Source organism: Ailuropoda melanoleuca, chromosome 3 (assembly GCF_002007445.2).
Source record: "Ailuropoda melanoleuca isolate Jingjing chromosome 3, ASM200744v2, whole genome shotgun sequence".
NCBI lineage: Eukaryota > Metazoa > Chordata > Mammalia > Carnivora > Ursidae > Ailuropoda > Ailuropoda melanoleuca.
The window spans coordinates 55,479,907-55,502,279 of NC_048220.1; the positions used below are offsets into that span (position 1 = coordinate 55,479,907).

Sequence of the window (22,373 nt, forward strand, 5' to 3'; positions counted from 1 at the left end):
CCCTGAGTTTGTTTATTTTATAGACCTCACATAAGTGGTGTCAGGCAGTATATGTTCTTCTGTGACTGACTTATACTTATTTCAATATGACTCAGTTGATTTTAAAATAGGAGTCTGCTGGTAAGGTGGAAAATAGAATAGGTGTTAGAGAAAGTAAAGATAGCAAAGTTACATTATCGGAATAACTCACATCAAAGATTATAAATTAGTGAAATGTCAGTGGGATTGAAAGAAGAGTACTAAGGACTGGATATTGTAGGTTAAGAGAGCAAGAGAACACCAAATTCTCATTTTTCATACTTACAGAGTAAAGATACTAATTATTTTTCTGTGTCGTGTAGCAAATTGTCACACATTCAACAGGTAAAAGAAACACCGTATTATTTCAGAGTTTCTGTGGTTTGTGAGTCCAGGCATAGTTTAGGTGGGTCCTGTGCAGAGTTCTCATCTGGAGGCTAAACTGAGGGGGATCCACCTGCAAGCTCATTCGGGTTGTTGGCAGAATCCTTCACCTTGAGGTGATAGGACTGAGCTCCCTAGTTTCTTGCTGGCTGTTGGCTAAGGACTGCTCTCAGTTCCTAGAGACCACTCACACATCCTTTTCACATGGTCCTCTCACAGTATGGCAGCATGCTTCTTCAAAGCCAGCTAGGGAGAAAGTCTCCAGTGTCAGTCTCATAGCAAGACATAGTCTCATATAACATCATATAATCTAGGGAGTAAAATCCATCACTTTTGCTGTATTCTGTTAATTGAAAGCAAGTCACGGGCCCCACCCACACTCAGGGGAGGTGGAATCATGCAAGGGGGTAAACACCAGAATGCAGAGTTCATTGGGGTCACTTTATTGTGTGTCTACCACACATACTTCAGCCTTTTACAACATGTACAGCAGGGAGATCAGAGTGTACATTCTGGCATCGGACGGACCTGGATTTGATTCCTGACTCCATGACTTTTGGTCACTAAACCTGTTTCCTCGTCTGTAAATGAGGATAAAGGTCTATCTCATGTGGTGTTAGGAATCAGTGAAATAATGCGGGTAATACACTCAGGTGGGTGCCCAGAACACAGTAAAATGCTCACTCTTTCTCACACGCATTATCACATTTGAGCTTCAGCCGCTATGAAGAATAACTAATTGAAAAGTTAAGTTTCAATTGAAGGATATGCCCAAGTTAAATAAGTTGAAGTTGATATTCAGAATGTGAAACTTAATCTAATGGACTTTCTGCTGTGCCAGTATGAGCATAAAAGAACACATTCGTGAAAATCGTGGGACTTGAGAAGAGGATGGGCCCATAGAGATTTACTATTCCAGCCTCCCCATTTCACAGATAAGGAAGCTAGGACCACACAGGAAAGTTACCTAACTTGGCTAAGATGACATAGTACTTAGTGGCCAAGCCAGGACTAGAGCACTGGTCTCTTCCCTCAAGTTACTAATACTTCTACCATATTTAGCTACATAACATAATTTATAAATTGCATGACTTTCTAAAAGTTTTCGCTCCATCTTCTAGGCCAGAACTTCCTTTTTCAATGTGACAGCTAATTTTTTAATGCCAAGAGATAGATATATAGAAAGTTCAAGTTCAAGGCCTAAGGCCTAAAATAAGAATTCACCTATCTCTAGTGACTAAATTTCTGCCTTTCTGAACATCTCTATTGTATAAAGTAAAATGTGATTTGCTTCTTTAAATGTAAATTTAAATTACCGGCTTATATGTATACATATATCTATAATTATTGACTCTATATTTTATTTTGAACTGATTCCTAAAAGCACCTCAATGATAGTAATGAAATGAACACTTAAAAAACATAGAATCAAGGGCTGGACGGAGCGCCGGGGACCTCTGAGCGAGAGGCTGCGTCTCTGGCAGGGCCGCGTGGGGAAGGCTCGGTGATGCGAACGCGAGCAGTCTGGGAGGTGAGGACCCTCCCCCGAGCACTGGCTGGGGCCGGACTCACGGGCACGCCGCCCTCCTGACCGCGCTCTCTCCCCAGGCCTTCCCGTCTGGTCCTTGCTCAGCAGGAACAAGACGGCCCCACGGACAGACACCCTGCTCTGGCCAGCACCAGTCACTGCCAGTGCCATGCACACTGTGTCCCCACCATGGGACTGGACGTTCCCATCACACACAGTAATCCATTCTGTAGTGACAGGGACTGCTTGTGGGTCTCATGGGAGCGTGTCCCCATGCGGGCTGTGGCCGGCCATGGTCTTCCTGCTGGATGGTGGCCTCACGGTTCCCCCAGCCCAGTGATCGCTGCCCCGCCTGGATGTCCACGTGCAGAGGTGACTGCCGGGTCCTGCGGGCACCCCCCTCCCACACAGCACATGCCACCATTTCAGAAGAATGACTTCTTTTCACTGGACTTTTTTTTTTAATGTGATTTTTTAATAAAAATTTCAAATTAGCTTTGTGATGATGTTCATGGATATTATTGGAATGTTGTAGGTTGCACCGTCAAATAAACACTGTTAAACAGCATCGTTAAATGTGAAAAAAAAAAAACATAGAATCTTGTTAGCAGCCGTGTTAGGCCAATATTTCCTACATGTCTTAGCACTGGCGTTGGGAAAGAAAACTTGATTTAATATTCTTTTATCATTCTCCATCCTTGTACCAGGTGTTTTGCTAGGTGCTTGGAGGAAGAGAAGGGGTCACTAAGTGACCAGTAATTCTCCCACCCTGAGACAATAACTCTAACATGTTGATAACCTTCTATATTTTTTTCTGCACAGGTAATTTTTAATAAAAATGACATAACATTTTTTAAAAAAACTATCATTACAAAAGCAAGGCCTGTCACAGTAGACGGGAACTCAAACAGTACAGGTTGAAAACTAAAAGGCTCCCCCCAACCTCCTAGCACCTCTGGCACGGAACCGTAGACCGTGCACTGGAAGCAGTCGCTCCGAGGGGTCCCACCTGTGTTCTGCTGGTAGTTAACCTTACAATGTCTCTAAAATATTCCTCACTCTAATTTTAGATTTATTTACTTTAGACAGTATCTGTTGAACTTCTGGCTACAAATACAAAGAAATCATTTATCACACCATGAGCCTTCCCATTTTTAAAACTGTTCTTACTTGTGCCTTTCCAAAAGCTCTCAACATCTGTCCTGCTATAATTATCTCATTCTTTTTCATAGGCTAGTTTACAAAGACCCAATAATCAGCATTTGTTATTAGGATTTGTGTATATGTTACATTCACATTTACTTGAGAGCTTAAAAAATATGTAACCCTTAAGGTGTTAGACTGCCAGAGGGGCCCCTCCTAAGCATCCCAGTCTAAAATTCTCACTTTTTAGCTTTTTTCACTTCTGTTGTTCTCTGTCTCACGTTTTCCTCTCGAACGAATGCTATTTTCCCTTTTTGGTCTCTATCTCTCTTTAAGCAGTTTATTCGTGAGGACTCACAGTGGCAAAGTTTCTGAGTTCTTGAAAGTCTAAGATAAGCTTTATTTTGTCTTCATACCTGTTTTGAAAGTTTAAATGAATATATACTCCCAGATTTTAAATATAAAGGAGTTGCTCCTTTATCTTCTAGTTTGGCGTTCATTCTAGATATGAAGTTTCATGGCATCTTATTTTCATCCTTTTGTTAGGAATGTTTTTTTCTCTCTCTGAAGTGTTCAGGATTTTTTAAAAAATTTCTTTCATTTCTAAAATTTTACTGGTATGTTTCTAGTTGAAAGTCTTTTTTTAATTTCTACCTCCAATATTTTATTTTCTATCCAGAAATGTTTTACATAGCTATATTATATGGATATACATATATATTTAATAACAAGTGTTCAGTGTGGGTCTTCAAACTAATCTAGGCTATAAAAGTTTCATTTTCTCAGAATACTTGGACTAAGTATATATTGAGCTAGTACTTACTGAGGGTCTAATATGTACCTGCTACTTTTTTTTTTAATGTTATGTTAGTCACCATACAGTACATCGTTAGCTTTTGATGTAGTGTTCCATGATTCATTGTTTGCGTATAACACCCAGTGCACCATGCAATACGCGCCCTCCTTAATACCCTCCACCAGGCTAGCCCATCCCCCCACTCCCCTCCCCTCTGAAGCCCTCAGTTTGTTTCCCAGAGTCCATAGTCTCTCATGGTTCATCTCACCCTCTGTTTTCCCCCGCTTCATTTTTCCCTTCTGTCTCCTAATGATCTCCCTGCTATTCCTTATGTTCCACAAATGAGCGAAACCATATGATAATTGTCTTTCTCTGCTTGACTTATTTCACTTAGCATAATCTCCTCCAGTTCCATCCGTGTTGATGCAAATGTTGGGTAATCATTCTTTCTGATGGCTGAGTAATAGTCCCTTGTATATATGGACCACATCTATGCTGGTGAGAATGCGGAGAAAGGGGATCCCTCTTACACTGTTGGTGGGAATGCAAGCTGGTACACCCATTTTGGAAAACAGTGGAGGTTCCTTAAAAAATTAAAATTAGAGCTACCGTATGACCCAGCAAGTGCACTACTGGGTATTTACCCCAAAGACAGAGATGTAGTGAATAGTTGTCTTTTCTTATTCATCTTATTAATCTTATTAATCTTACTTGGCATTTTGTGGAAACTTTCCATTTAAAGATGCATGTCTTATTTCAGTGTAGGAGTAATTTCTTCTATGACATTACTACTTTTGTTGTGTCTACTTTCTGTACTTCCTATTGGGTGGACTTTAAACCCTCGGGAACTGGCTATGTTACAGTTATTTGTGTGTATTTTTCATTGCTTGATCTGTTTACTGTGCTCAGAGATTTCTTTGAATTTAACTTTCAGATTTAAATCTTGGTCCTCCACAGTATCTAATTTTAATCCCGCCTATACAGTGAATTTTTTCAGTGATCATATTTTTAATTTACAAGATTTTTTGTTCTCCAGCTGTTCCTTTTTTTGGTAGACTGTTTTATTTTAAGGCTGCAGTGTTCTTAATCTCTCTGAGGATACCAAATAGGTTTTGTTTGTTTTAATTCTGTTTAGTGAATTATATTTTTATTCATTTCCTCTGTGGTAGTTGTTTTGTTGGTTGTTCTCAGTTCTCCTCTTTCATCCTGTTGGTTTTCTTCAATTCTCCTCAGATTTTTCTTTAATTTTGGATGCTGTTCATGTGTGTACATGGAACACTACTTCAGGTGTTCATAGCACTGGCACGTGCTTCCTCAGCAGTTGGGCAGGCCTCTTGCCCTAGCACATCCCACCTCTAAATCTAGACACTTTCTGGTGACGTGGTGTTTTCACATAAGATATGTTGCAACCATTTTCCCCATGTCATAAATTCAAACATGCCAGTTCTACTGGTTGCAGAGTTTTCCATCATAGTATTATTGCTCTTTTTTTTTTTTTCAAAGATTTTATTTATTTGACAGAGAGAGATACAGCGAGAGAGGGAACACAAGCAGGGGGAGTGGGTGAGGGAGAAGCAGGCTTCTTGCTGAGCAGGGAGCCCGATGCAGGGCTCGATCCCAGGACCCTGGGATCATGACCCGAGCCAAAGGCAGACACTTAATGACTGAGCAATCGAGGTGCCCCCCCCTTTTTTTCTTTAGGCGTTAGATTTTTCCAGTTTTTCACTGGATAACATTAAGGAATATATTTGTACATGCATTTTTCATACCTCTGTGATAATTTCCGTAGTGTTAATTCCTTGAGTGAAATTTATGGGCTGTGAAAGAGTTCTGACAGACATCACTAAATTGCGTTTTGGGAGATTGTAACAACTCTCAATTTCACATAAGAATACTCTTTCCCCTACACTCTCAACAGTGGTAGATATCATCATTCTTTTTCATCTCTTTGCTAATTGTTATATATAAGGTAGCATTTTATTCCTGTTCGAACTTGCATAATATGTGAATATTTTCATGAGTTTTTGTGTGCGTGAATTGACTCTTCCTGTCCTTTGCCTGTCTCTGTTGGAATGTTCACCATTTTGTTTTGCTTTATGAGAGTATTTGTTTTAGGAATAGAAACCCTTTTTTATACATGTTGCAACTATTGGTGTCAGTTTGTGGTTTGCCTTTAACTTTTTCTTTTGTGTTTTTTGCTGTACATATGTATTGGTACTAGGTTTATAAAGCCCCCATCTACCTATGCAGAGATTAAATCTGGTTTATACCTCTTGGTATGTTTATGGTTTCTTTTATTACATTAAACTTTTAAATCCACATAAATTTATTTTGGAATGTAATTTGAGTAGGGGCACCTCTGTTTTGTTTTTTTTTTTTTTTTTAAAGATTTTATTTATTTATTCGACAGAGATAGAGACAGCCAGCAAGAGAGGGAACACAAGCAGGGGGAGTGGGAGAGGAAGAGGCAGGCTCATAGCAGAGGAGCCTGATGTGGGGCTCGATCCCATAACACCGGGATCACGCCCTGAGCCGAAGGCAGAAGCTTAACCGCTGTGCCACCCAGGTGCCCCAAGGGCACCTCTGTTTTGTTTTGTTTTTGAAATAACCAACTAGCTGGCATGTTTTTGTGGATTGATCATTCATCCTTTCCTCCCTTACTGATTAGAAATCTCTCCCTTGTCATATCCTAAATGTTTTATATGTGTATGTGTGTATCTGCCTAAAAATATCTTCCCAAGAGCATCCTACAGTTCATGAAATTTCTAGCCAGACCCCTCTGTTACCCTACTGTTTCTAGAAAACACATAAGTGTAATACTTAATAGTTTATGTTAAATCTTATTTAGTGCTTGCTTATTATTCTAATTCTTGAGAATCAAAGACCCTTCCCCTCAACATTTGCCTTATCAGAGCACTTTGTTATCAGCTAAAGATTCATTCTTTTTGTCCGCTTGCAACCTGTCAGGAGTAAAAGCAACCACGTTAAATGGGGGTCAAACATTATGATTCTAAAGAATTCAGAGTGGTTTCAGAGATAGGAAAGTTCAACCTTTGTGGTGGGGAAAAATAGTAATAAATATCGAAAGCTGATATAAATAGCAATATTTGAACTTTAAGGAAGTCTCCAGAATGCTCATAAGTTAGCAACATTTCAGAAATTATGTTTTATAGTTATTGATTTTAAAATGTATAAAATTAAAGCACTTTCTATGAAACCTTACTAACCCCATCTGTGGTAGAGTTATCCTAGATGGAGTTACATACCGTTTCTAAATGGCACTGATTCCTGGAGTAGTTCTCCTAAGGGTCTTCCAATCTGTGGGAAAAACATTGTACTCCATCTTCCCTGCCCAGTACAAGGCTCTAGCCTGGAGATGGTTAAGGCTGGATTTCACCATGACTTTCTCCAGAAAGAAAAGTTACATTATGCTGCTGTAGGTCACATGTGAACTATTAGAGCAAACCTACATTGATGAAGGTATTTTGCTGAGAATGTAGTTAACCAGAACTCACAAAGCTGGTTAGTGGGTCGAAAACCTGAATTCTGAGTTTTGCTATTAACTGCGTATTGCTTAATGATTCTCCCCCAACACACTTTCCCCCTCCCCCAGAATCCTTTTGGACTAAATGGACATTTTCCCAGATGTGTTCTGTAGAGACCATTATTGCCGCAAGGTGCTCTGGGAGTTTTAGGGTCCACAGTTAAATGACTTAGAGAAATGGTGTATAATAGACCCTTCTCTAGAAAATGCACAATGTGTAGTAGCATATTAAAGGATCATGGAAGTCTTACAGAAAGGAAACCCTTTACATCTTTTGCACTCATTTCTTGACATCTCTAAGAACTGTGTTCCATGAAGTCCACTTTAGGAACCTGTTTTAGGTGTCTGAGATTACTAAACATCTATGATCCTAGTAAAAATTTTTAACTTATATAAATAAATAATTTCAACATGGTCCTGTAATTTGTAAAGCATTGTGCAATCTTCTTAAGGTAATACTAGAAAAAAACCCTTTATATAAATTTCTTGTACTCATGGATTTTTAAACACAGCAACAGGGAGAAGCATTATTTTCCCTCATGAACACTAAAACTTTGGTTTGGAATGATTGCTCAGAAGGTGGGGTCACAGGTTTCCCTGCTTTTGGGGAGCTCTGTCCAACACCTCAGACTCTATCCACAATGTTTCTACAGGGTGCAGTTTGACATTAGGCACTCTTTTATATCCAACACGTTTTCTTTTGTTTAATATGATTTCAGCTATTATTGGCTCAAAGTATATAGACCCTTATAGGGATCCTTTATCATTCTTACAGTAATGCTTGGCTTCCGAATAATAAAATTTAGAGGAAAAATCAAGGTGTCTTCATCTTATTTGTAGGATGGGTGCTGCAGATAATATATATAAAGGACAGAGTACCTTTATGGAAGAGCTGACTGACACAGCAGAAATAATAAGACAAGCAACATCCCAGTCCTTGGTTATCTTGGATGAATTGGGAAGAGGGACGAGTACTCATGATGGAATCGCCATTGCTTATGCTACACTCGAGCATTTTATTAGAGATGTGAGTATCTTGCACACCTTTATGTATGTGAATGGTGCATAATATATAAATTGTTTTTCTGGCCTCAGGTTCTAGATAGTCAGAATTATCTTTACTTATTATAAGTGACCCTATACCTGCAATTGACTATTAAAACACTATACATAGAACTTAGATGGATTGGCCCTACATCCTGTCTGTAATTCCTGATGTGTCGTCTTTGCTTTTGCTGAAGCAAAATACACCTGGTCAGTAGGATAAAGGCCTCTCTGGAAACTGTTTCCCCCAAAAAACAGTTTGTTATTATCCTTGGCAAACTCTAAGTCAAGTGCAGGGACACCCCCACCCTGCAACCCAATCCAGAAGGAAAGAACAAAAAGGAGATAGAGCCATTTTTACCTATGAAATCCTTTTTTCATCAGTATCCTACAGGACCTCAATAGAAGGCCTTTGATCTCATGACTTTGTGTCTTTCTGTGTGCTCTTTCAGTGCATATCTGGTTTTTCCAGAGTCCAGTTCTGAGCATCTCGGTGCGAAGTTTTGTTTGTGTTAAACGCTCCATACCTGTCATCTCCATCAAACTCTCCCCTTTATTAACACTCTCTCTCTTTGTTCATTCTGGTCTCTCCTCTTCTGTCTCTCCTTCTTGGCACCTGCCCCAAACCTTGTCTGTTCTTTGGTTTTTCTTTCTGTATTTTGTTCTCCACTTTTTAAACGCTTTCCTTTGTGTCTTTCCTCCATTTTCATTTCCTCTTCTCTTCCTTACATAGCCAATAAAAGCATATTTTTTAGCTTTATTTCTTTGCATAGCACAGGATGCAAAAATAACTCCCCTTTTCTTTAAACTTCTGTGGGCCTCAGTTTTTTGTTTGAACATTTAGTTAGATTACATAGTTAATGATGGCATGTTTTCTACTTTAAAATAAATACTTCTAATTTTTCTTTAAAAAATTATTTGCAAGAAGATAGAGCTTGGGAACGTCTCTTTAATTATTATAGAAACTGAATATCTCAGGTTCAGTAAAGTCCTGTTACTGCCTCCAAAACACATTTTAAACATTCAGGAATGAATTATGACAGACTGAGTTTGCCACCTCTGAGTTTGCTTTCGTTGTTCCTACTCTGTAGCTGCTTATCAGTTACTATGACTGTATAACAAATTACCCCAAGACTAAGTGGCTTAAAACAACAATAATCATCTGTTAGATCTCTCCTGGTATCTGGAGGTAAGGAATTTGGGAGCACCTTAGCTGGGTGGTTTTGGCTCAGGCTCTCTCCTGAGGTTGCAGTAGAGTTATTAGCCAGAGCTGGCATCATCTGAAGGCCTGACTGGGGCTGGAGGACCTTCTTCCAATGTGGCTCAGCTGCTACTGGCTAATTAGTGCTGGCAGTTGGCCAGGACTCTCACTTCCTTTCCCTGTGCACCTCTTCATAGGGCTGTTTGAATCTGAGTGGCTTCTGGCTTTCCCCAGAGGAACCATTCCAAGAGGCCGAAGTATTTTATGCATTTATGAGAAATTGCATTTTCTGACGTAGCTTTACAAGCCATACGCTGTCACTGCCATCATATTCTGTTGTGCACAAGGGCCAGCCTTGATTCATTGTGGAAGAGGCTACTCAAGAGCACAAACATTGGGAGGTAAAGAACTTGGGGGCCATGTTGGAGGCTGGCTACCAAAAGCAGTTTGGCAATATTTTAAAGATTCCTCTAAGAACCCTCAGGAACAAATTATGACAGAATTAAATTTGTCACTTCTGTTTTCATTGGTTCTATAGCGGTTTTTTGATGTTTTAAATGTTAATGAAGAAAGTATTATTTTGAGATAAAATGTATGTTCAAGGTAAGTCATTGAAGAGGATTCTTGAGGAGCAAAGAATCACTACCCTTTTTATGGATGAAAATCTGTATTTTTATGGTGTCTTTGATTGCTGAGATGGGGAAGAGAGAGCAGACAGAAGAATGGGGAGGCTCTGTGTTGTGGCTGCAAGCTGAAAATGGCCTTGAGGAGAGCAGTATTGTAACCCAAACCCTTAGGTCTGCTGGCAGGAAATGCCTGTCGGCTCAGGGAAGGGGCATCATGGAAACAGCTGGTCCAGAGATACTTCAGGGCAGATTCTAAGAGCAGCTCATCAGAGAAATCTTGCCTTAATAGGTTTCTTGTAATTGTTATAGGAGAGAAGGCACATGTTCTGACTTTTAATGAGGTGAATGGCAGATGAATCAAAACTGAAGTTCTCTGACTTAATTACTCTCTTCTGCTGATTTTTATCTTTTTTTTTTTTAAGTTATTTATTTGAGAAAGAGAGAATGTGCGAGCAGTGAGGAGGGGGCCAGAGAGAGACTCCTCAGGCAGACTCCCCGCTGAGCATGGAGCTCAGTGCAGGGCTTGATCTCAGGTCCTGACATGACCCGAGCTGAAATCAAGAGTAGGCTGCTTAACTGACTGAACCACCCAGGCTCCTCTTCTGCTAATTTTTAGGCCAAGATTTGGTGTCTGCTTCTTTTAAGATTTAAGAAATTAGGGATTTCTAGAATACATAATAACGTATGCTTTAAAATGCATATTATAGAATCCATAAATGCATATTAATACTAACAAAACAAAAATAAAATTTAAAATAGCGGGGGTAGGGTGGGGAGAAAAGAAAGCTCTTCTTTACAGAATGCCAACTAATAAATATGGAGAGAATTTTTTTAAATCAGCATTTACTGGTCACCACATCATCAGGCAGTAATGATCCATAGATGGCAAAACTTCAAGATGAAAGATCGTTGGAAAAAAGAATATTCACACAATCTCAAAGTATTATTCCACAAGTTATTAATTACAAAGGATATAGGTGTCATTATAGTAGAGAAATCTGGGCACTCACTTAAACCAAATAAGCACATTTAGCATTCCCAATAATGGGGCCAAATTGACATCAGGCCTCCTGATATGATGTACTGCAAAGAGTATGGCACCTACATAAATATGTAATATTTCTGGCAATGAGGTTTAATCTTATTAGAAGAAAACAATCAGCCAAATCCGAATGGAGGGATATTATACAAAACAACTCCTGGATATTTCAAAAACATTAATGTCTTAAAAGACGTAAAAGAAAGGCTGGGAACTCTTCTAGGTTGAGGGAGACTAAAGAGACATGACTAAGTGCATGGCGTGCATGATCCTTGATTTTTTTTTTTAATATAGAGAATATTTATAAAGAGTATATTACCGGGACAGTTAAGGACATTGTGGACTAATGTTAGGTAATAGTAATGTATCACTGTTAAATTGCTTGAGTGTAATAATTTTATTCTGGTTAGTAGGAGAATGTTTTTGTTCTTAAGAGATAGAATTTTAGGTATTTAGGGATGAAGTGTCATGTCTGCAGTTTTCAAATGGTTCAGGAAAAAAAGAACGTGTGTGTGTTATGGCAAAATTGTAACGGTTGTCTAGGTAAAGAATATGCAAATGTTTATTGTACTTTTCTTACAATGTTTATGAAGGTTTGAACTTTCTCAAAACAAAGTTGGAGAAAAGTTTAAAGAAAATTTAAAAATAACGGGGATGCGTGAGTGGGTCAGTTGGTTAAGCATCTCCCTTCAGCTTGGGTCATGACCCCAGGGTCCTGGAATTGAGTTCTGGATCAGGCTCCTTGCTCGGGGGGGNGGGGGGGGGGGGGGGGGGGAGCCTGCTTCTCCCTCTGCCAGCTCCTTCCCCTGCTTGTGCTCTCTCTCTCTGTCTCTGACAAATAAATAAATAAATAATTTAAAATAAATAAATAAAATAAAAATATAATAATGTTTGTCATATCTTACTGCTTTAGGTGAAATCCTTAACCCTGTTTGTCACCCATTATCCACCAGTTTGTGAATTAGAAAAAAGTTACTTACAACAGGTGGGAAATTATCACATGGGATTCTTGGTGAATGAGGATGAAAGCAAAGAGGATCCAGGTACGAAATACACATGCAGTAAGTACAACTAGAATGTTGTTGGTTTTCATGTTTGATAACTCAAAATTCATGAATACATGAACTTATTGCTTATTAAAAATAAAAGCTGTGAATGTTGATTATAAATGACATTTGTCCAAATTATTTTCTCTAAGCTTAGGGTCAGGTGGAATTTACATTTCTCTTTGCCATCTCTGAGCGCTTCTCTGGTCTTTCTTACCTCATTTTTGTACAAGAAGAATATGGGGTCAGGGGGGATGTATAGGTTTTACTCTTAGATTCATCTCAGGAAGGATGCCCTAACAGTCAAGTATATTAGTCATCTTTCAAAATGCCTGATATATTTCCCTAAATATCATCCCCAGTATTCTATACTGGACATACGTTTTATCTTAACTTGACAAGGAAACTGAACATCGGGTCAAGTGGCTTGCCCATGTGGGCCACCTGGGTGGGGGCTGAACTGAACCGAGAATCTTGGATTGTGCTTTCTGGTTCTTTCCTACTCCTAGAACTGGTATGTGGGATCTACACTATTTTTCCTAGCCTTTCCACCCTGTACCATTGCCACAGAAATGAGACGTTTCATGAAAAAGAACATTAGCCAATAGAAATAAATTCAAGTGCTGTAAGTAATATAGTCAATTTTAGTGTAATTTTATTTTCCTGTTCAGTAGTAATTTTTTTAAGCTCCCAGCCTGTGGGCCAGTGATGGTTTACACAGTTGGTGTGCTACAATGGAAAATCCATTACCCAAGACACTCCAGAGTCCAAATTTTATTTTGGAAAAGTAATAAAGATGGACCTGAAAAAGAAATCAGGCAGCTGGCCCAAATGAAACAAAGCACTGGACCTGAGATAAATGTAATGTTAGGCAATCCTTTCTTTTCACCACCATGCAGTCTTGAAAAACACATCATAAATTCTCTCATGGAAGCAGTTTCATGTCCATTAATCTGCATCCAAAGTGACAGGAGGAGCTTATAAGCTAAAACCCAGTGGGCTAAACAAGAGTTCACCAGCAGGGGAAGGGTTGCTGATAAGTGTTTATGTGAACTGACTGCTAACCTGTAAGCGTTCTGGCATTTTATCTTACTGGTTGAAATTTATATTCATGAACATAATTTTAAACATTAACTGATGCTAAAAGGCTCACGCTAGCAGGCAGTAGACCCTGGCTTCTGTCCCTTCCCTCCATGTCCCTTCCCCATCCGGTCCCAAGGCAGCTGCTTTCAACTCTTTCATTGGTTTCTTCCATATCTCTAATGAATATGCTTATCTGCCCATCTCTCAGTTCAGTGTCTTGACACATTACTGCTTGGCTTCTCACTGTCCTGGATGGGAGTCTTCAGCCTTTCCTGCTCTGATCTCCAGTGTACTCATTCCAGGTTCCTTCTGCCTCATTCCTTTTCATAGTTTTCACTGTTATTGCCAGTAAGTGTTGCTTAATCATGAGCCAGGTATGAGGACAAGTGCATTTTCTTTCTTTGGCAACCTTTTTGTTTTCTGTGTTTTTGAAGGCAATAATTGCCTGGTTTTCATTCCATTCTTTTATTTGAGTCTATATCTGACTTTCCCTGTACCCTCCAATAGCTTTGTGAAACACCTCTCTAGACTTTTTTCCATGTGATCCAATTGCTGTTTCCACTTCTCCTTGCTGGAATCATTCCTCTGGAGCCCTTTGTCCTGCTCATCTGAACTGGTTGCTCCCTAGGCCTGCTGCACAGCTGTTGTCCTGAGACCGGCCTTTACCATCATCCTAGGAATTCTCTCATCCCGCCTTCTGTGCATTTGATTGCAGGTAACAGAACACTGGAATTCACAGGGGCGCCAACAGTAAGAATAGAAATAATCTCACATTACAGGAACCTCAGAGGAAGAATGGGCTTCAGCTCCTCTTCTTTGCACTTCTCCAGGCTTTGTCTTCCTGCCCTGCTGGCTTCATCATCGGGCTAGTGACAGGGTGGCTGCGGTTCTTTCATGCATCAAACCCAGAATTGACAGTGTCCAAAGGAAAAAAGGGGACCAGTGTTCCCTGTGACTCTTTCTTAGGAGCCAGGGAGCTTTTCTTAGATGCTCACTAGCATCTCATCATTGTCCCCTCTCCTTTTCAGAAGTGAATCCCGTGCTCACTCTTAAACCATTTGCTAGAAGTGCCAATGACAGGGGTGACTTTGATCAGCCTAGCTTGATCAGGATCAACTTTTGGAGCTTGGTATGAAGACATTACCCCCTCACTTAAATGGTCAGTGAGTTAATTCCATATGAAGTCAGGGTTTTCTTAGGGTTGGAAAAGATTTTGAATAGGCTACTAATAATATCAACTAAAGGAGGTAAAAGTTTTGAGATTTTGCAGGAATGAAAATGTCTCCAATATACCTTCATACTTGAGTTATAATTTCACTAGGGCTAGAATATTAGGTTGAAAATAATTATCACTCAGAATTTTGAAGCATTGGTGCACTGTCTTCTTACTTCCAGTGCTGTTCCAGCTACATCTGTGTTTCATCCATGACTTTTAACCTAACTCCTCTGCTGTCTGAGTTAGAGGCCATTGCATAGGTCATCAGTCAAGCACCTCAAAGACCTTTTGGGTGGCTTTTAAGATAACTCTGTTATTTCCCATGGTGAGGTAGATAAAGCAGACTAGCAGTAAGAAACATGTACTTTATTCCAGTCTATAAAATCTTGGACAAGTTACCTAACCTCATCCACCTCTAAAATGTTATGAATCAGTCCCAAAAGTGACTTCAGAGACTATTTGATCAGCACATATTTCTTTAATAACTGCCTACAGAAGTTTGGCTTTCAAACAGATTTTGCTAAGTTCCCCTGTAACAAGTAGAAACATGAATTATTACTTTCTCTGACTCTAAGCAGCATCATATAAATTTTTCAGTAGTATCCGTCTAGGAAATGGTTATAGCTTATAAGTAAAGTCCTCACCAAGAACTTTTATTTACCATCTTCTGTCCTGTTTGGCTTTGTCCGCCGCCACATTTCCATCACACACACACTCACACTCTTTACCCTTCTTCCCTCTGAGAGGGGCGAAGGACAGTCCTGATGTAGAACATAACTCTAAAAACTCCCTAAAGAGGGGGGGGCCTGGGTGGCTCAGTCAGTTGAACATCCGACTCTTGGTTTCGGCTCAGGTCATGATCTCATTGGACGGTGGGATCAAGTCCCATGTCGGGCTCTGTGCTCAGCGCTGAGTCTGCTTGAGATTCTCTCTCCCTTTGCCCCTCCCCCTGCTCATGAGTTCTCGCTCTCAAATACAAAAATAAATCTTAAAAAAAACAAAACCCTAATGTGATTACAGAGGAGTGGTCACATTATTTACCTTGTTGGTGTGACAACTACCATAATTAGTACTACATGGAGACCAGGATATGATGACAAATTGAGCAACTGTTTTACTAAGGTATGTTAAGTTATTCAGAGCAATATAATATTTTATGTTGTATATGTATACATACTCTATGTTATATATATATAAAGAAAAAAAAAAGCCATCAGCAAAGCAAATTTTAACTAAGAGGGTTTTGTGGCATTAGTGGGCTTCCAGAAAAGGATAGAAGGATGGATGGATGGATGATGAATGGACAGACAGATGAATGAATTTTTTTTTTTTTTTTTTGGAAAGACCAGCATGGAGGCTAGATTATAAAGGAGTGGAGAGGCTGGAGGTAGGTACATCAGTTAGAACTAAGCCAGTTGAAGTGATAAAGACTGTTTTTTATCTTGAGGATGAGAAGAGTTTGCCCTTTTGATTGCCTGCTACTGTTTGCTTCACTTTTGGTCATGTGAGCATCGGAGAGTAACAAAAAATTACCCGGGTTAGCAGGCGCTGTTTTCTCCTTGCTTCTTTCCTAGTCTCTTTCCACCCACCTCCTCACCTGTTCTTTATGTTCCTGGAGTTTTATTTGGAGGCAAAAGGTATTCTTAGTGCTTTGTAATGTGAGTTTTAGTCTGTATTCCTGAGAGTGCCAGCATTCTTTCCACTTCCCACTTCCAGCACCCAGCCTTAGAAAGGTGTTATTTGTTGCTGAATTCTTAGGAGAGGTTAAAGAAAATTCCATTATCCTTTTTCTCAGTTATGCTTTTTAGTTTTGAGCTGATAAAAGAATAAAGCATATACATTTATCAAATGACATAATGTATGAGAAAAAGCTCTTGATAAACTTATAATAAGTTTATTGGGATCTCAGAAATTATTAAAAATCTGGTTCATTTTTGGGTACTTTTGCAACGCGGTGTAATGAGATTGAATTTCATAATAAAAGCTGCATAATCCTGAGGTGCTTTAGATTTATCAGAGATTAAACAGTATGCAGCTTTGTCTTTCTGTTATTGTACTTCATTATATCCCAATTCTTTGGAAGTTTTTAATTCATATGTATGTATGTGTATGATAGCCAGGAAGCAGAGTCTGAGATTTTTGTGCCAGGTGTTGACTAGGCGTGCTCTTATGATCAACACCTGAGGGCAGGACTGGGTACGATGGGGCTGTTTTGTGGTTGTAAGGCTTCAGCCAACCCTACAGAGAGTTCTAGGATGGGATTGGTCTTTCAGAATTACCTCAGCTTGGGGTGAGGGAGCCTGGCCTTTATACCATTTATTAGCTAGCTATTGTTGCCCACCAGATTACCCCCAAACATAGCTTAAAACAACAAACACTTATCATCTTATCATTTCTCTGGGTCAGGAATACAGGGGCAGCTTAGATGACCACTTTTACCTCACAGTTTCTCCCAAGGCTACAATCAAGGTTGGATAGGTCAGTTGTCACCTCACGGTTTCACGGGGAGAATTTACTTCCCAGACCTCTTACATGGGTGCTGGCAAGCTTTAGAATGTCTACTTCCAAGTTCACTCATATGGCTGTTGGCCAGAGACATTAGTTTCTTTCCATGTGGGCTTCTTCATAAGGCAGCCCACAATATGGCAGCTGGCTTCCCTCAGAGCGAATAAGCAAGAAAATGAAAGTGCCCAGGACAGAAGCCACAGTATTTTGTAATCTAATCTCAGAAGTGACAAGACAACATTTTTGCCGTATTTTATTTGTTAGAAGCAAGTTACTGGGTCCTGCACACACTCAGGGGCAGAGAATAACACAAGGGCATGAGTATCAGGAGGCAAAGGTCTTTGGTGGCCATCTTAGAAGCTGCCTACCAACTCCCAGAGCAACCAGTCACGGTGCAGGCTGCCCAAGACAGGACATGACCTCAGATGAAGCAGGTCTCTTCTTAAGTTGAGGTGACTCCCAAAGAGGGGATACATCTGAGGATAGTGGGCTGACAACCTTCCTGACAGCTGAGGCAATAAACCCTTTAGTCCTAATTGGGAGCTGGGGGGAACTGAACAGCATCCACTTGAATATATCGAACTCTTAGTTAATCCAGTACATTTAATAAACTAGAATTTCTCAATGTCGTTATTTAAACTGTGCAACATGTTATATTCCCTTATGCATTTTTTGCTGTTGTTTTGTCTTTAGCATTCTTAGAAACATCTCTTATGTGTGTTACTTTACAGTGTATTACATACTAGACTGTTCAGTGAGCACATTCACTGAAATAACACTTTTTTGGTGTGTTTTTACAGGAAAAATTGTATTATACTGTGTATCAGAATCATTCCCTCATAATAGCACTTTAGTTGAAATTTTTTTAGTAAGCAGCATAAAACAAATCTTTACCTTACACCAAGTCATTGTTAAAAACTCTTGTAGGGTGGGGCACATGACTGGCTCAGTCTGCAGAGTTGATCTCGGGGTTGTAAGTTTGAACCCCTCATTGGGCGTAGAGATTACTTAAAATCTTTAAAAAAACAAACAAACAAAAAAGACCCTTTTAGAGGAACTACAAGATCCTAAATGCAAGAAAATTTTCAAAACAGTGTTCCCCTTTTCCTAGATATGTACTATTGATAAATGGAACTAAGAGGTGATTAGGAACAATGTGTTTCTTTTTCAGATTGTAAATTTTAATTGAATGAAGTTGTAAGAATTTATATGTCTTATGTAATCTTCTTTGAACTTGCAGGCATGGTTTTCTTTATCTCCTCTTTTTTTTTTTTTTATTTATTTTGTAGGTGAAGAACAAGTCCCTGATTTTGTCACTTTTCTTTATCAAATAACCAGAGGAATTGCAGCAAGGAGTTATGGACTAAATGTGGCTAAACTAGCAGATGTTCCTGGAGAAATTTTAACGAAAGCGGCTAGCAAGTCAAAGGAGTTAGAAGGATTAGTAAATATGAAGAGGTCAGAATGATTGTGTTGCCTTTTTTGGTTTATAATGAAACTTTCCAAGTTGTCCAAGGAAGAGGAGTGTCATTTAAATGAATGTCAGATTTACCTTTAAGCATTTTTTCAAATATTCTGAAACATTTAATTAAAATAAAATGAAAACAGATCTTTGAAAAGCTCATGTGAATTTAGTCCGCCTTCTCTACTCAGATCTTTATCTGTTAAGTTGCTAAATTGGTTTTTCAGTCATTTTTCTAAAGAACTAAGTTAACTCCTTACTGTGTGCCAACACATTAGTTGCTTAAAGCATTCAGTTATACAACTAATTACTGAAAGAAACCATGACATTTAAAACCTTTAGAGTACTTCCTTTATTCATGTATTGCATTCAGAAAATAAGAATTCTGTTAGGACATGAATGAAAATAATTGTATTATATAACGATGTAATTGTAGTCGGCATCCCCCTTTCACTTCTTTCGTGGATTGTGACAAATTTTTCATTCTAAACTACCTGTGGGGCACCTGGGTAGATCAGTTGGTTGGGCGTCCGACTCTTGATCTCAGCTCAGGTTTTGATATCAGGGTCATGAATTCAAGACCCATGTTGCGCTCCAACTGGGCATGGAGTCTACTTAAAAAGGTGGGGGGGCCGCCTGGGTAGCACAGTCGTTAAGCATCTGCCTTCGGCTCAGGGCGTGATCCTGGCGTTCCGGAATCTAGTCCCACATCGGGCTCCTCCGCTGGGAGCCTGCTTCTTCCTCTCCCACTCCCCTGCTGTGTTCCCTCTCTCGCTGGCTGTCTCTCTGTCACATAAATAAATAAAATCTTTAAAAAAAAAAAAAAGGAACAGCTTTATTGGGGCACCTGTGTGTCACAGTTAAGCGTCTGACTCTTGGTTTCGGCTCAGGTCATGATGTCAGGATTGTGAGACTGAGCCCCCTGTTGGGCTCCGTGCTCAGTGAAGAATCTGCTTAAAGACTCATCTCACTCTCCCACTCCCCACCCCCCCATCTTGCTCACTCTTGCTCTTTCTCTCTGAAATGAATAAATAAATCTTTAAACTGCCTTCTCTCTGTCACTTAGAATGCTTACATGAATGCATTCTTTTACTCTTGATATACAGCCAGCATGTAGTCAGTATATTAACTGATCTTAATATCTATCTGAGGTATACTTTGGAAGAAAGATATTCCTAGAAAAATATATTAAAAAATAATACGTTACAGCCTTTTTTCCCCCAAATACAAGATTATATGATAAAAGGACATAATCTCTTCATCCATCTCCTGCCCCACTCCTGTGCTACCTGGAAAGTCTGATATGCCTGGGGCAAGACATTACCGCCCTGGTTGATAACCGTGTGACCACAAGGGAACAGATGGTTGGTCAAATAGAAAATCTTGGCTGGTCACCATACTACAAGAAAAATTCATAGTCCTGGAAATCATTACGAAATTTAAATATTGAAATAGCAATACCTAATATTGGTTAAACAATTACCAACTTGTATACTGAAGTACAGTTGTGCAATCAACTTCTCCATTTCTTTCCTCTTGTGGTTCTGCCTTGCCACTCTATACTTAGCAGTGGTAAATGGTGGTTGACCAAGTCCAAAGTGCTGGAATACTACAAATGGCATGACATGTAGCTTCCTCTATTGGCATTCTCTTTTGGATCATTTCCACTATGACAAATTAGAAAACTAATTATTTATTATGAGAATTCAAAGAGAAGCCCTTAGTTCTCTGCAAAGTCCAAAGACAAATCCTCTTTTGTTATCTTATTATTATTATTTTTCTTCTTCCCTGGAGAAACTAGAATAAAACTTTACTACAAAGGGATATATATATATGCGAGACGGCAATAAAATAAGGTAGTTTATACTTACTGCTGCTATATAGCTTATATAATAGCAAGAGCAATAAAATTCACAGGTTGTAATATTTTAAGTCTTCCAACTACCATGTGGCATTTTGAAATCTATAACCTTGACAAGACAGAGAATTGTCAAAAGAGGTTGCAATGGGGTAGAATCTGATCATTTATTAGGACACTATATTCATTATTTTTACCCTTTAACTGAAAGTGCTCATCACATCAGTCCCATTGGCAAGATCAAAGAAACCAAAGGGAATCCTGTCCCTTTATGTGGGTTTGTGATAACAGCTAGTATTTATTGAATGCTTACTGTACAAGTCTACACAGTCATTTGCAGCAGCCCAGATAGGTGCCAGTTACTATTCTTACCACTTTACATGTATTAATTCAGTCCTTATGACAACCTTGTGAGATACCAGTACTGGCGTTATCCCCATATCATAGTTTGGAAAAATGAGGCCACGCAAGGGCAGGAAATCGACCAGGATGTCAGGGTCCAGTAACTAGTCAGTGGTGAAGCAGTAAGTGGAACTCACTCTGGCTCCAGACCCTCAACATTTAACTGGTTGGTCTTCCACAGAAAAAATATGTCTAGGTTATGTTGCATTCTGCTCTTTCATTAGCTAGCTTTACTTTATTAAATCAGTTTTACTTTTCCTCCTGTGAGCATATATAGCCTCTGGCCTGAGTTAGAAGAACAAACTGGCTTCTCCCCTCCTTGAAGATAGTAGTGGCAATCAGCACCTTCAGTCCTTGATTCCAACACCATCACCAGAAGGCTGACGCTGACATAGCTTGTAACCACAGAGCCCTGCCTGGTATTCTAATGTCATAGACCTTTTTTTTTTTTTTTTTTTTTTTTTTTTTTAGATTTATTTATTTGAGAAAGAGAGAAAGAGCATGCAAGCAGGAGGGGCAGAGGGAGAGAGAATCTCATGCAGACTCTGCCCCTAGCACAGAGCCCAAGATGGGACTCGATCTTACAACCCTGAGATCATGACCCAAGTCGAAACCAAGAGTCAGACGCTTAACCAACTGCACCACCCAGGCGCCCCTGTCATAGACCTTTTATAGCTTTCAGTGAAATGTATTGTACCCCAACAATTTCATTTGTAAAATAAATCATATTTTTTTTCTCTCCAGGAAAAGGCTAAAGTGTTTTGCAAAGTTATGGATGATAAATGATGCAAAAGACCTGCAAAAATGGAGAGAGGAGTTTGAAATGGAAGAAATTCCAGGCTTCTCTTCTTGATTAAAACGAAGACATTTTTGGACAAAACATGGAGATTAAAAGTACCGTCTGTACAAAACAACTCTCCAGTAACAGCCTATCTTTGCGTGATGTGAGCATAAAATCAGAACTATGGTATATTCCCATTGGAAACAGACCTTTTGTGTAGAAGGTCTGTTCCAGTTTCTGTCATCCTGACTTATAAAAGTATAAACAGTTTTGAATATTAAGACTTCTGTTACATAGTTAGAAAACTTCATGAATAATAAGATTGATATAAAATCTGACCTCCTAAATGAAGCCTAACATAAACTTTTAGAGAGTGATAGAAAAATTTAATTCATATTTTTATTTCTTCCAGTTCAGATTAATTTGCAACTGGGTGAGATGTCTAGCAGAAATACACCTTTTCATTTGAACTAAAGAAATTTTATAATGCTACCAGTTTATTCACTGTGAGCATAAGAATTTTTGATGAGAAATAGAAAAAGATTATCATGCTTTTAGAAAGTGAGCACAGAAAGAATAACATCATATGAAATTTGAAAAAGTTAAATACTCTCACAGTTTTAAATAATTTAAAGATTATTGATGAAATTATTTGTCATTCATTCAGGTAATAAACATTTCGTGAGTACTTGCTAAA

The 22,373-nt window shown here is 39.1% G+C and overlaps 1 protein-coding gene across 5 annotated transcripts in view; it reads left to right on the forward strand.

Annotated features, from left to right (window-relative positions):
* Nucleotides 1-21,809, forward strand: part of MSH3 (mutS homolog 3) — a 180,774-nt gene extending 158,965 nt beyond the window's left edge. For 3 of the 5 annotated variants that reach the window (XM_034656443.1, XM_034656446.1, XM_034656444.1), the window contains 4 exons: nucleotides 8,254-8,440; nucleotides 12,237-12,384; nucleotides 18,463-18,631; nucleotides 21,640-21,809. In XM_034656443.1, the coding sequence (XP_034512334.1) occupies nucleotides 8,254-8,440; nucleotides 12,237-12,384; nucleotides 18,463-18,631; nucleotides 21,640-21,748 (613 nt within the window). In that variant the 3' untranslated portion in view covers nucleotides 21,749-21,809. Of the gene's footprint in view, nucleotides 1-8,253; nucleotides 8,441-12,236; nucleotides 12,385-18,462; nucleotides 18,632-21,639 lie in introns of those variants that run through there. The other 2 variants (XM_034656445.1, XR_004624118.1) reach the window with 2 other exon arrangements.
* The last annotated feature ends 564 nt before the right edge of the window (nucleotides 21,810-22,373 follow it).